Source organism: Monodelphis domestica, chromosome 3, assembly GCF_027887165.1.
Source record: "Monodelphis domestica isolate mMonDom1 chromosome 3, mMonDom1.pri, whole genome shotgun sequence".
NCBI classification, from domain to species: Eukaryota; Metazoa; Chordata; class Mammalia; order Didelphimorphia; family Didelphidae; genus Monodelphis; species Monodelphis domestica.
Window position 1 is genome coordinate 259855779 of NC_077229.1, and position 14315 is coordinate 259870093.

Sequence of the window (14315 nt, forward strand, 5' to 3'; positions counted from 1 at the left end):
TACTAATTCATGGGCCATTTTGTTATCTTGCCTTGTATTACTCATGATAAACATAAATACAGTACAACGAAGATTACTGCAGCTTATGAAGCACATTGGTTGCAGTAATCTACCATTGTTCTCTTAATTGCCAAATCTGATGGCCTTTTCTCATTCCTTATTCTACTTGAGTTCTCTGCCACATTTGACAGTTGATTTTCTTCTTCTCCTGGAGATATTTTCCCTTTGGGTTTGTCTCCTATCTGTCTGCCTACCTTAGTTTTCTTTGCTGGCTTATCATCCCCATGAAATGGATACTTTTCAAAGTCTTATCCCAGACTGTTTTCTCTTCTTCCTCTATATTCTTTCTCAATAACCTTGTTAGCTCATGGGATAGTTAACTATCAACCCTGCTGACAATTCTCAGATCTATATGGCCAACTTCACTTTCTTCCCTTAGCTCATTCTTCACAGTACAGTTATCCCTTCCATACTGAGACTTTTCCCATTTCCATTTAAATATATTCTGGATTGGCATAAGAAATTAAATGGGAATTTGGGGAAGTTTGGTAGAAGTTGCAGACAACACACAAAGGCCAAAAGATGATACAGAAAAAGTTAGGAATGCATAAAATATATGTATAGTATTATATGACATCAACATATTTTATCTTTTAATACCACAAACACAATTTCTTTTTTTAAGCTAAAATAAATAAAAAGTTAAAAGTTTGTAAAGAGAATGTGAAAGTTGACAGACAACACACAAAAGCTAGACATGTAGAGAAATCATAAAAAGCTTAATATCGCATAAATAAATATAAGGTACTTCAAACACTCCATAAAAGAAAAAAATATCAGACTTCTCTTGGACAAAGGGCCAAAAAATTTTATGCATATTTTCGATCATGTGGGAGCACTGTGCCCCTAAACCCTACAATGTGGAAGGGATACCTGTACTTTAAAGTTTTCAAAAAACATTACAAACATATTATCTCATTTAAGCCTCACCATAACGTTAGATGTAAGGTACCATAACTTCTATTGTTCCCATTTACAGATAGGGTAATAGGGGCTCTAAGAGGGTAAGTGGCTGAATATTCAGAAAGTGCCTGAAGCAGCATTGGAACCCAGGTCTTCCTAACTCCATGTTCAGCTCCCTATTCCCCATGTTTTGCTGTCCCTCAGAAAATGTAAAAAGCATGAAGGATGGTTTCTGGAACATAAACTGTCTGTGGAAAAGTCTGTGAAAGAACTGGTGTAAGAGTCTGGAACTTTGAAGGGGGTTAACGAAGGCTGTTAGCTGGCTATCATGCCACTTATCTCTGCAAACTTCAACACTTTCCTTACAACAGAATTCAAGACAAAAATGACATAGGAGGAACTGGAATCCATGGATTGTAAAATCTCCACCATTGGAAGGATGTATTCATTTCAATATAACTCAGTGGATCCATGAAAGTGCTGATATGAAATTAAGCTGTCACCTAATTTTATGGAATGATTAATTTGTAAGTATACTCATAGTATTAGAAATTATAGTAAATAAGACACCTAAGAATTGTATATTATGATTTGATTACAAAATTTAAAGTATAAAAACTAGTATATTATTAAGGAATGAAAGAATAGTATATTATTAGGGAATTATTTTTGCTTTTTTTAGGATATATAAAACAACTGGAAAAAATGAATTATGCTTCTTTTTCAAGATAGCATTAGTAGGAAGCTAATAAACTGAAGAATATAAATGTACAAATTTAGAAATGATGTCATGAAAATTTGAAAAAAATCTGAGGTACATTTAGAAAAAATTACATAGCACTTTTCATGGACTACTGAAAGAAAATTGTAAATTTTCTTACTCTACTGCTACTGATAGTGTATTAATATAAAAGCATAGCCTCTAAGAATTCTTAGAGGCTTTTTAATTTTTAAAAATATAAAAAGTAAAATATAAAAATAAAAAGTATATATTAAAAAATAGACACATTGGTTTGAAAATACTAAAAGCAAATGCAGGAAAAGGTTTGTACATTTAGAGTTTTTATTTTGATGCATAAACATAAGACTAAACATTACTGAGGAAAATCAAAGGAGTAAAGCAGAATTTAAAGTCATCACCTGGACTGTTGTCTCTTGCTGTCATCTGCATTAGAAGGGCCATCTGCTTGCGTTCAGATAATGGGTAACCAAAAAGAATGCTAACAGGTGTTGATTTCTTGTTTCCAGTCTCCTTTTTTGTTTTCTTCTTCTCTGGGCCTTCTTTCTCTGGGAATATTAATACATATATATGATTATGAAACAGTTAAGTACTCAAAGAAATAGAATAGTAGACCTTTAAAAAGTATTTGGTCTATTAAAGTTTAAATTGCACTGAGACCTTTGGAACATCCTATACATGCGCATAACAAATGCAAACTTCTGTTTGAATACTTTGAAGCATCTTTTTTATATATGAGTACAAAATACATGTATTATATAAATTCACTTATTAAAGAATAAACATATCTTTTGAAGTGAATGCTTCTTAAAAACTGTTCAGAGTTCAAAGACAATTAAATTATTTATTCTGAGAATATTTTGTGTTTTAATGATTTAGTCTATCAAATTTTAACAGACTCACATAATAGTTTCTTTTCCCATTTCTTAACTTCACCCAAATTAGTATTCCTTGTTTTGGTAATCTCTCCTTAATAAGCAGCAGTCTTATTAAGTAACATGCACTATATTTTCTTTGAATTTTGTAACCCTACAATCTCATAGTTATTTCAGTTGATGTTATAAAGTTCTTCTATGTTTTCTGATATTAAGAATTCAAGAAATTTAGACAGGTTCTTAGCAAAAGGAGTAACTACAGCACATTCCAAAGTGTTCTAGTTCTAAGAATGCAACTTGCTATAGATGATATAATGTTAGGTAGAGATTCCAGATCCTTTTTTCAAGATTCAAGGTAGCTAATATTCACGGGAAGTCCAAGAATCTTACAGGACAAGGACATTTCTAAGAAACCTGGTCTGAATAGTAACAAACATATGGGACTACTTTCAGAAAAGATTTGCAGGGGGTGGGGGGATTCTTTAGAAGTTCTTGGTTCTACAAGGGTTTTAGAACCAAGTTTAGAAGTGTCTACTTTTCTGAATCAAGAGCCTCTTGGACATTGGAGACAAAGTCAGATGATCCACCTAGTGAATGGAAAAAATTCCAATGCAAGACAGGGAAAGGAATTGGAAGTATATACTAGTTAATACTATCCTTCTGAGGAAGTGTGGGCAGCACATTTCCTTAGCAGTTTCCTGCTATTTCTCTGGGGATACCCACTTTCTGATTATGCCTGGAAAGACTGATTCCTACTTGTCCTGACTACATGACCTAATCTTCTATGCCCTATAGTTATGACTCTTCCCCCTACGGAGACCAAACAGCAAAGTAATTTAAAGAACATGAATCCTTTTGTACTTTTAGTAGCAAAAGGGAAGGTTCAGGTATCTTCTAGACTGGAAGGATTATGGATCTAAGAAACAGATCTAGACACTTGCCAACTATGAGTTTTCAGTGAAAAGATCTTGGTAAGCTGAAGTGCATTTCCACTTTGCCAGGGAGAAGATACTTTGTGTGGGAAAGGGGAAGGGAAAAAGGAACATGACCTATTAGAAAGAGTATTAGATTTTGTCTCTTATAATCAGAGATGCAAATCAAAAGAACTCTGAGGTATCACCTCATACCTAGCAGATTGGTCAACATGACAGCAAAGGAAAGTAATGAATGCTGGAGGGGATGTGGCAAAGTAGGGACATTAATGCATTGCTGGCGGAGTTGTGAATTGATCCAACCATTCTGGAGGGCAACTTGGAACTATGCCCAAAGGGCGATAAAAGAATGTCTGCCCTTTGATCCAGCCATAGCACTGCTGGGTTTGTACCCCAAAGAGATAATAAGGAAAAAGACTTGTACAAGAATATTCATAGCTGCGCTCTTTGTGGTGGCCAAAAATTGGAAAATGAGGGGATGCCCTTCAATTGGGGAATGGCCGAACAAATTGTGGTATATGTTGGTGATGGAATACTATTGTGCTAAAAGGAATAATAAAGTGGAGGAATTCCATGGAGACTGGAACAACCTCCAGGAAGTGATGCAGAGTGAGAGGAGCAGAACCAAGAGAACATTGTACACAGAGACTGACACACTGTGGTACAGGAGAACATAATGGACTTCTCCATTAATGGCTTTACAATGTCCGGAACAATCTGCAGGGATCTACGAGAAAAAAAAAAAACCAAAACTATCCTCAAGCAGAGGACAAACTGAGGGAGTAAAAACACCGAGGAAAAGCAACTGCTTGACTACAGGGTTGGAGGGGACATGATCGAGGAGAGACGCTAAATGAGCACCCTAATGCAAATACCAACAACAAGGAAATGGGTTCAGAGCAAGAACACATGTGATACCCAGACGAATCGCCTGTCAGCTAGGGGAGGGGGGGGGGAGGAAAAGAAAATGATCTGTTTCCAATGAATAATGTATGAAAATGACCAAATAAAATAATGTTTTAAAAACTTAAAAAAAAAAAGATAATTTTGACCTTACTCTAGTTATGAGTGTAAACTACAATATAAGTCTGGAAAAGAGGGTAAATAAATCCCAGATGCTAGTAAGAAAAAAAAAAAGAGTATTAGATTTGGAGCCAGAATTCCTGAGTGCACATTCTGTTCCTATCATTTACTAGTTGTGAAATGCTGCAAATCAAAATCATCTCTATTTTTCTGGGCCTTAAATTTCTTCTCTGTAAAAACAAAGTTCTTGGACTAGATGATCATAAAAGTATCAACTTTTGATACTTTTTTTAATCAAATAGATCAAACATCATGGGATTCTGGAATGGTATCCCCTATCCTGAAGGAATGAGATTAGAAGTGAGGACTCTGATAGTTATAGGGGTAGAAGAGTGAAGGAAAAGAAAAATCATTATACTTCAGTAGTCTAGGGAGCCTAACATCTTATCCTAAGATTAATTTTCTGCTCATAAGTATACCTCTGGTAAAGAGTTGATATCTGCCTTAGAAGATTTTGAGGCCCTAAAGTAAAGAATTAGGCAGTGTATCAATATCAGGGTAGCATTGCCCCACCACCCAAGAAAAAGCTGTCAAAACCATTTGTTCATCCCTGTAGACTCATGCACAGCCCTCAGCCTTCCATTTCAGATTTCTTCACATTTCATCATGAACCATATTGTGACTCTTCCTGTAATTTGCTTTGACCAACCTTACTTGATATCTTTTCTTGTAACTCTGCCTATATCCTGACCCAGATCAGACAAGTTTGGTATTTCACCATTACTAAGTGACTAGATCTAAACTGGATTTGGATTCTACTTCTGTCTACTCCAAATGTACCTTATTTGCACCTGCATTCACCCTTATCTCTACAGTCACAAGTGCTAACTAGATATATCTATGAAAAAACTTCATCCTCATTAGTTTCAGTTTCATAAATATCCAAATATTATAACTTTGTTTTCATGTAAGCGAGTACTTAGTTGATCCTACTGATCAATGAGTTGTTCCTTAAGACATGTTAAACACTTAAAGGATCACATTAATTCTTTCAATGCACCATTTAGCAGATTAGAATGCTACAAAATGATATTCTAATGACCTAGGAAAATTGGCGAGTTTCCCCAAACCCAGAACAGTTAGCCAAGGGACAGTGGTAAACTCATAAATCTTTTATCTAAATGTAATTTTCTTCTAAAAATCTTTCTTATTTATTTAATAAATTGCAAGTGTCTGTACAAATTAAATATATTTTCAATTCCTGCTCAATATTTCTAATTTCTTCTGTTATTTATAAACTCTTTGTACCATGAAAAACATTTTATTACAAATGATTAATTCTTAGTATATTGTTTCCTATTTCTCTGTACATAGTCTATTTGAATATATTTATTTGTTATCTTCTCCTTTAGACTGCAAGTTCCTGGAAGACAGGGACTGTATTTTGCCTCTTTTTGAATCTACAATACTTAGCGTAGTGCCTGGCACATAGTAGGTGTTTAATAAATTATTACTTATTATTAATCTTAATTGCGACATCATTAACAAAATTATTCTGAAAAATGCTTTAAAAATCCTTTTGCAAGCATATCATTAGCTATTTTCTTTGAGTCTAAGTAATTTTTATTTTCTAGTAATTTCATTAATGCCTTTGTCATTTATCTAGTTATTGAACATAGTCTTTGCCATTTTAATGTTTCAATGCTAATAAACTCAAATCTAAGGAAATGTAGTAATTAACTAATTATGCTATCATTAAAATAACCAAAAGGTATTAGCATGTTATAAACCATTTATATGCTCTTTGAAATAAAATCTAATCAGTGGAGATTTTTAAAAAAATCCTTCAAAGCTTCTTATAATTTGGGAAAATATATTCTGCTTTTATTTTCTCTTTATTTAAACGAGATCTATTTGCCTGATTAATTAATTTTTTTGTAAAATGTTTTAAAAATAAAAATACAAATTTTGGGAAACAATTTGATTTAATGGAAATGTAGCACATATTTAAGCACCAATTCAAATTTGTATGATAGGGATGATCTCTGGGGATTTGCTAATAAGCTCTAATAGTCTATATTTGATGTTGATGATAAAAATCTTCCTTCATGCACATATGTAATATGTATCACTATATAGCAAAAGAACAAATATCCATAGAATCCACTTGAATTGTTTTCCCTACATTTAGATATTAGCTTTAACAATTTATTTAACTTAATATTGGGGGTGGGTGGGTAATGAAGTATGCATTCCTAATATCTAGCATAAAAATAGGCATTAATTAAAGTTTGATGACAGGTAAAGAAGTGTCTAGATAGCATATTGAGAAGTATCTAATAATAATAACTTTTATATAATTCATACTATGTACCATGCACTGTGTCAATAAGTGCTTTACAACTATTGCCTCCATTTTACAGATGAGGAAATTGAGACCAAGAGAAGTTAAGTGGCTTGCCCATAGTCACACAGATGGTAAGTGTTGGAGGTTGAACTTGAACTCAGGAGTTTCTGACTTCAGATCTGGTGTTTTATCTGACTTCAGATCTGGTGTTTTATCCACTGAATAATCTAACTGCCTCAAAATTATCATTAAAATCTGTAAATACAAAATTATACCTCTGTTATTGATACTACATTCAAGAAGAATGTTCACTAGAACATTATGTATTAAGATGTGCTTTTTTAACTTTGTAATACTTCAAAAGATTTGGACTATTTTCGATATATCCTTTGTGAACCTAATAATGTTTTCCTTCATAATATTCAAATCAAAAGTTATTATATCCTCCTACAAGGGGAGGGGGTCACCCTGAAACATGTAGGGACTAGCCTTAGAATAGGTCAGTCATGTATCAAAAGTAATATCTACTCAAAATGCTAGAGTCAATATATTTTTAGAGTATCTATTTAGGCACTGATGAATGAGTAGTATATCAAGAAATGCCAAATAACTGAAAGCATTTCCCCCAACCCTTCTGGAGGGCTTAAAGACTTTAAAAAATCTAAGATTCTTGACTCTTTAAAGACAACTATAAAGAAATGAACTTTGTAGCTTCAAAAGTAAAAAAATTCCAGTCTTGTATTGTTGAACCCTACTCCCACCCCAAAAGCCTTGATATCAATTCTTATTTTCCCTTTTTCCCCTCCAAAAACATCAAACCCAGAAACAGTATGCTGTTCCATCATAGTCAAGTAGGTAATTTTAAAAAACAGAAGTAAAATTTTCTTTGGAACACATTCAAAGCCAGGAGCAGAGGTAGACAAGCTGGCTAGATATCTAGGATAGAAGAGACAGTGTGAAAAATTTGTGTTGGCCACTGAAATCTCAACCTTTATCACCAAACACATCATATTGGTCCTGATGCAATCTCTTATGTAGACTTTAGAGAATTAAAACATTCTAAGATTATCTCCAGTCCTCTTACCATATACCTTTTTTGACTGGGGGCTATCATCAGTGTGTACATAAAATCATTAGTAGGAAGGGAAATAGTGGGAGGAACTAATTCTTTTTCTTTTCTGGATGTGTTAGAGTTAGAACAAGCTGTTGTAGACTTTTTGGTGGGGGAAGGGCCTTAGACTATTTTTACCTAGGCCTAGGTCATGTTTCACATGGCTTTGTGTTGACTGAACTGGTACACACAAGGCTGCAGCTTATCTCCAAAACCCCTTCTTGTAAGACAGAGAGTAAGAATAGACATAAGAACATATACAACAGTAGGGTTTAGTGCTTAGGGCCTTGATCCCAGGTGAGAGAGGGCCAAAGCCTTTCCTTCACCCTTATCAGCTAATTTGTTTTACTCCATAGAAGTAGGTAGAAGAGTTGTCTTCTGTGGGAATCTTTTGTATACAAACACCCAATTCTAGCTCAGTAATCAATCAAAAAGACATATAGCAAGAAGACCAGAAATAATTATAAAATACCTGTGCATGCTCCAAAATCCATGTTGAGGATTTTATCAAGTGAAATATTTTGTGGCCAGTCCTAGTACTCTTACTAAGTGCATATACTTTTAATGCCTGAAAATGTTCTTTATTTAGATGTTTATTTTAAGTATAATTAATATTTCTTGTTTACTTATTTACCTCTATTTTGTTCTCCCTGACCCCACCCCACTCTGAGATCTAGAGATACTGGCTTCTGTGTTGTTCCTTAAACAAGGAACTCTATCTCTTGATTCTAGCCATTTTCACTGGTTTTCCTTCGTGCCCAAAATGTTCTCCCTCTTCATCGCTACCTCTTTGATTCTCTGGCTTCCTTTAAGTCCTTATTAAAAGTAACCTTCTACAGAAAGCCTTTCTTGATGTTCTAGAATTCCAGTGCCTTTTTTTGGTTGATTATTTCCAATTGATCCTTTGTTTGTATAAACTTGTCTATAAACTGTTGTTTACATGATGCCTCCCTAGATTATGATCTTGAGGGCAGGACCTATCTTGTACCTTTTATTATTATTCTTATCACTTAACACAAAGTTTGGCACATAGGAGATGTTTAATAAATTTTTATTGACCAATTTTAAAAATGCATATGTATGTGGGTAGACAATTTTCAAACTGTTGTGGACACACAAAGGTCTTTTCTCTGCTTTAGAAACAGTTTACCAATTAATTATCTCAAGGAGATAAATTGCTTCCATTCTGGGATGGCTATCAAGATCAAAGAATTAAGCATTTAAGCTATATTTCAAAGAATAAGTGATCAATCAATCAATCAATACCTACCTGTATGAATGACCTGAAGGATTATTTCTCAATTTTCAAATGTACCACCATTCCAGTAGCAGAGAACTAGAAAGGTTTTGCTGTTATTCTTAGGTACTGAAATGATCTCAGATAAAATAGTTTGAACTACTATCCCTCTTAATGATTTACACCAGAAATACTTGGTCTGTAGCCTTTACTTAATGTAATTCTTATGTGGGACATGTTATTAGGGCATTACATATTATTTTAGTTTTACTATCTAGCATAACAGAAATACTTTTGTTATGCTAGAACTTAAAGGATATAAATGATTAAGGAAAAATGCCTTTGTGACAAATCCTAAATTAATATCATTCAGGATAGTCCTATATAGAATCAGTTGGTTTTTTCAGGGTTGTGTTGACTATTTATTAATTTATAATAATAGAAGGTTAATTTCAATTCATTAGCCACCTCATATTGTAAATATAGCACTTGAGTGCTTAGGAATTAAGTATACTGGGACATTATTAAAAAGAATCTTCTAAGACAGGAATGCTGGAATAAAAAAAGTACTCAAAAGATTAATCTATGTATTTAAGAATACATTTAAGGTTTATCTTTAAAAGTATTAATAGTACATATGCATTACTTGGAATTCTTTTGTCATAAGCCATGATAAAATAGTTCTATACACTTATATGAACTATGGTACAACAAAAAGACATACTTTATAGACATTGCTCTGTTCTGTTATTTTATTTTCCTTTACAACAACTTTTGTAAACCATACAGGGTGCTAGGTAGTATGACTATAAGACTAATTACAAATAAGAAAGGACTCATCTTTTTGAAAGTGAGATAGATGAGGGCAAGTTAGAAGTGATTTAGCAAAGTCAATGACTGAAGGAAAGGAAAATGAAAAAGTGAAATTTATCTGCCCTCCATCTGTAACTATCCTATAGAAAATATACATTATCTTACATAATACATTATATTGCCTTCAAAGATATGTAATGAGGGAAAACTAGATTTGTATTTTATTTATATTTGGCATCCGTATATGGCATCTGAAACATATTTTCATGTTATCTGTGGAAGTATGAAAATTTCTGGTTAATAAAATCTTGAATATCTCAGAACATTCAAGTTTGTTTTAGAAAGTTATTATTATTCATAAGGTTTCACTACTTTAATTAAATGTATCTATTCATCTTTGTTAGAAATGACTGGTTTTGAAATAAGAAATTTGAAAGAAATAAGAAAATCTGTAGTAATAATTACTAATGGTAAATACGACAAAAATCACTGGCTGAAGGAAGAACACCTGATAGTCTAATTACCTGAATATGTCCTGTAAGAAGATATTAGTCTCTCCCCCCAATTTTCACTTGTATGTCCTGGATCTGAATCTATAGAATGAGAAGAGACAGAAGAAAAGAAAAAAGCACATGGAGGGAAATGAAGTATACGACAAACTGACATTTTTTTTTTTAAAAGGTCCAACTAGTCAAAGAGTTATATTGTTTAAAAATTAGCTCAAAAGGATTCACCCAGTATATTCTTAAAACACACTTGAAACAGTTCTGGAAATAGTTAATGATCTTAAAATTTCCTCAGTTGGAATTTCTTTTAAACTGAGAAAAAAAATCAACTGAATGAAATGAGAGATATTATCTACAGAGTGATGAAACAAAGGCCAGATGTTCATTTAAAAAATGAGGCATTTCTACCCATACTTATGACCAAGGAAGCTGATTTTTTAAAGAGCACTGGCAAGCATAGTCAACATTCAATATTGTTGCATTTCTATTACTTAAGTGTTTAAGAAATAATGCCAGATTACTGTACTATTTTAAGTTTGCTCTTAGAAAATGAAGGCTGTAACTGAGTTACTTCCTCTGTTCAAGGTGTAGAAAAAAATGCTTTGTATCTTGATGGTATAATTATACTGAACTCTATTTAAGCCTGCCTTCAGTGACTTTGATCTAAGATTGATCATGGATCATTAGTTAAGATACAGAATTTGGAATTGCCCAGAAACAATTAACCAACAGGTACAAAATAGAGATCAGATAAGGCCAATTTTGGGCATATTCAAAGCTGATATTCTGTTTATAGATAATGATGTGAATTTGTAATTATGAATAACATTCCCATTTTCAACTATTTTAACATTCTTCAATGGTAATTATTAGTCAGAAAGTTTTATTAATTGAGTCAAGTTTCATGTCTTTCTGTCATGAGAAAATGGAATATATGTGGTAAACATCAACTTGGAATAACACACAATCCCTGTTACTTTAACTTCTGAAGAGAGGTCTAGAAGGTGAAGGATAGAAATGTTTTATAAGTTTAGAGGAGAAAATCCCTGAAACAATGTTTATTAGTTAATAATTCTATTGCTCCAAACTTGAAAATACATTACATTAAGCAAACACAAAATTTTTTTAACATAGGTACACCATGAAAGTTCATGTTAAATGCTTTTCTAGACCTGCATCGATATATTTGAAAATATTTCAAGTCAATTATTTGCTTATGGAATTTTGATTTGCTTTTCTTTATGTATATATAAATCACTTTTCCTTTTTAAAAGTATCAATTTAAGACTTTTTGTTAGGTTGACTGCTGTACAGGCAAAATTAAAAGTCTAAGAAATATAGAACATTTCATTCTAAGACAAGTGAATGTGAAAACAAGTGAACAAGAGGAAAACAATAAATTAAATCGGTAAATTTACCAAACCATACAAATGCTGAATAGATTCAATTAAAATAAATCATGTTTAAACTGTCCTTCCAACAGGTACATATACTGTGGCTTATTCAATTAGCTTTTATTATTTCAGAAGCTATGCATTATCTAATGCCTAGAGTCTAAAGGTCAATGTCAAATATCTTTAGCTCCACATATAGGCAAACAGTTTTTTATGTCATAATAGCTGCTCATTGTGTAGACTATAAATGATCACCGATGTGTGTGTGTGTGTGTGTGTGTGTGTGTGTGTGTGTATAGCAATTATTCTGAGTCATAAAGGAAAAGATAATATGTTCAAAATATTTTGTTTAAAAGAACAAGAAAAAAATTCCATGAGAAATGGCTGGATTATTCTAGGTTATAAGTATATAAGAATAAACTTTAGTTTTTTAAGAAAATTCACTCAACTGGGACATCTTTGCTTCTGAAATGCCATCAGGTTTGAAGAAGGTAGCTTATATACCCCAAACAAACAAACAAACAAACAAACAAAACTAACAGAAAAGTAAAAGACATGTAGAAGACAAATTAATAGACATTTATTAAGTACTTAATATATATGCCTGGCCTTGTGCAAAACTTTGATAAGTGAGTTTTCTTCATGTCTTGCCCAGAACCGGGCCTCCACATCATGCTGCACTTCCTTTCCTTATCCTTTTCTAGTTCTCTTTAATGTAGTCATCCTTCCTTAGAAGGTAAGCTCCTTGAAGATCGAGATTGGCTTGACTGCTTGTAGCTTTATCTCCAGAAAATAGTAATCAATAAATAATTACTCACTTTAAAAATCTATCTAACTTCTTCAATTTATTGTTTTATAAAAGGAAACCTTGGTTTAAACAGCTGATAAGATACCGAGTCCTTTCTATAAGAGTATTAAGTTTAAATCTGAAAACAAGTACTCAGAAAATTAGGGAATCCAGGGGCAGCTGGGTAGCTCAGTGGATTGAGAGCCAGGCCTAGAGACGGGAGGTCCTGGGTTCAAATTTGGCCTCAGACACTTCCCAGCTGTGTGACCCTGGGAAAGTCACGACCCCCCCATTGTCTAGCCCTTACCACTCTTCTGCCTTAGAGCCAATACATAGTATTGATTCCAAGATGGAAGGTAAGGGTTTTAAAAAAAAAAAAGAAAATTAGAGAATTCTTTAGGAGAAAGCATTCAAAAAATAAAAAATGGACAATATAAAAAGGTGAAACAAACTACTATTAGTATTAGAATCTATATATTTTCATGGCAGGTAATTAGTAACAATAAGGCTAACTGTAAATTTTTATTTACTTTAAAAAACAAAATAGATGAATTTTACTTAAATATCCAAATTATATGAGTTGTTCATGCTATTTGTGCATCACAATGTGAGATATAAAAAGAAAAAAAATCAGATACAGAAACTGTTTTAACACAACCTCTTTTGCCCACAATGTTCATTTGGTTCCCCATTCAGCAACCTTTCATTTGAAAACTACATTGTATACATAGCACTTTCCTCCCTCCTATTGGCTTTAAAAAATTTTCTTTGGTCTTGCTTAGTTTGTTTTGTGACCTTTTAAAAATCATTTTTAAAAAAATGCCCACAAATGCTTCAAATCTTTCTTCTAAATTTAAATTTTAATAGGGTTATTTTTTATCAATGTGAGGGGGCAAATTTGATAGTAGGAAATCTTTCCACCTCATTGGCAGTAGCATCCATCTTGACTATGTACAGATTGTGTGTGTGTGTGTGTGTGTGTGTGTGTGTGTGTGTGTGTGTGTGTGTTTTAATTTATGGTTGTACACCTCCTCAATCTGGCGGACACAGGCTCTTTCTGCTTACAGTTTTCACACTATGATACAGAACTCAATAGACATCTGTTTTGGGGTCCCTTCATAATGGAGTCAAAACCCACCATAATCTTTTTAAGTCATTGTTGTTTTTGGATTTGATGATTGATTTTTCTGAATGCCAACACAAAGTCCCTACGTATATATATGAAACAAATTCCTCTGGTTCCATGACATACTTCTTGCCACCCCCAGCTAGCATAGTTGTATTGATATCTTTGCTACTGTTGCTAAGTCTCAAGTCTTTCCCTTCAGAAAAAAAGTCTCACCAGTAATAACAAATGTGTATTCAGGGAAGTCCTTAGTAACTTGCAAGACCTTGTTCCTCCAATATGGAGTAACAACTCTATAGCCAAAACTGAATCCCACATATAATAGACAACCACCAAAGGATGTTTACCATATCACTGGAAGTTGTTTGATGATCACCTCATGGCACAGCACACTTTACCACATTATACTTGATCAAAGCTCCTTCAGTGGATTCCTGAATATTCAAAACACTGATTTTTCAT

At 33.1% G+C, this 14315-nt stretch overlaps 1 protein-coding gene across 14 annotated transcripts in view; it reads right to left on the bottom strand.

The window, feature by feature from the left end:
- The window catches only part of ANKRD12 (ankyrin repeat domain 12), a 217647-nt gene that overhangs the window by 84488 nt on the left and 118844 nt on the right, over window positions 1-14315 (bottom strand). For 10 of the 14 annotated variants that reach the window (XR_008917670.1, XM_056823667.1, XM_056823658.1 and 7 more), the window contains 2 exons: window positions 10565-10633; window positions 2104-2250 (listed from right to left, as the gene is read on the bottom strand). Coding sequence is in view for 13 of the 14 variants with exons in the window: in XM_056823667.1 (XP_056679645.1) it covers window positions 2104-2250; window positions 10565-10633 (216 nt within the window). In the remaining variant the exon portion in view is untranslated. Of the gene's footprint in view, window positions 1-2103; window positions 2251-2605; window positions 4402-10564; window positions 10634-14315 lie in introns of those variants that run through there. The other 4 variants (XM_056823664.1, XM_056823665.1, XM_056823663.1 and 1 more) reach the window with 2 other exon arrangements.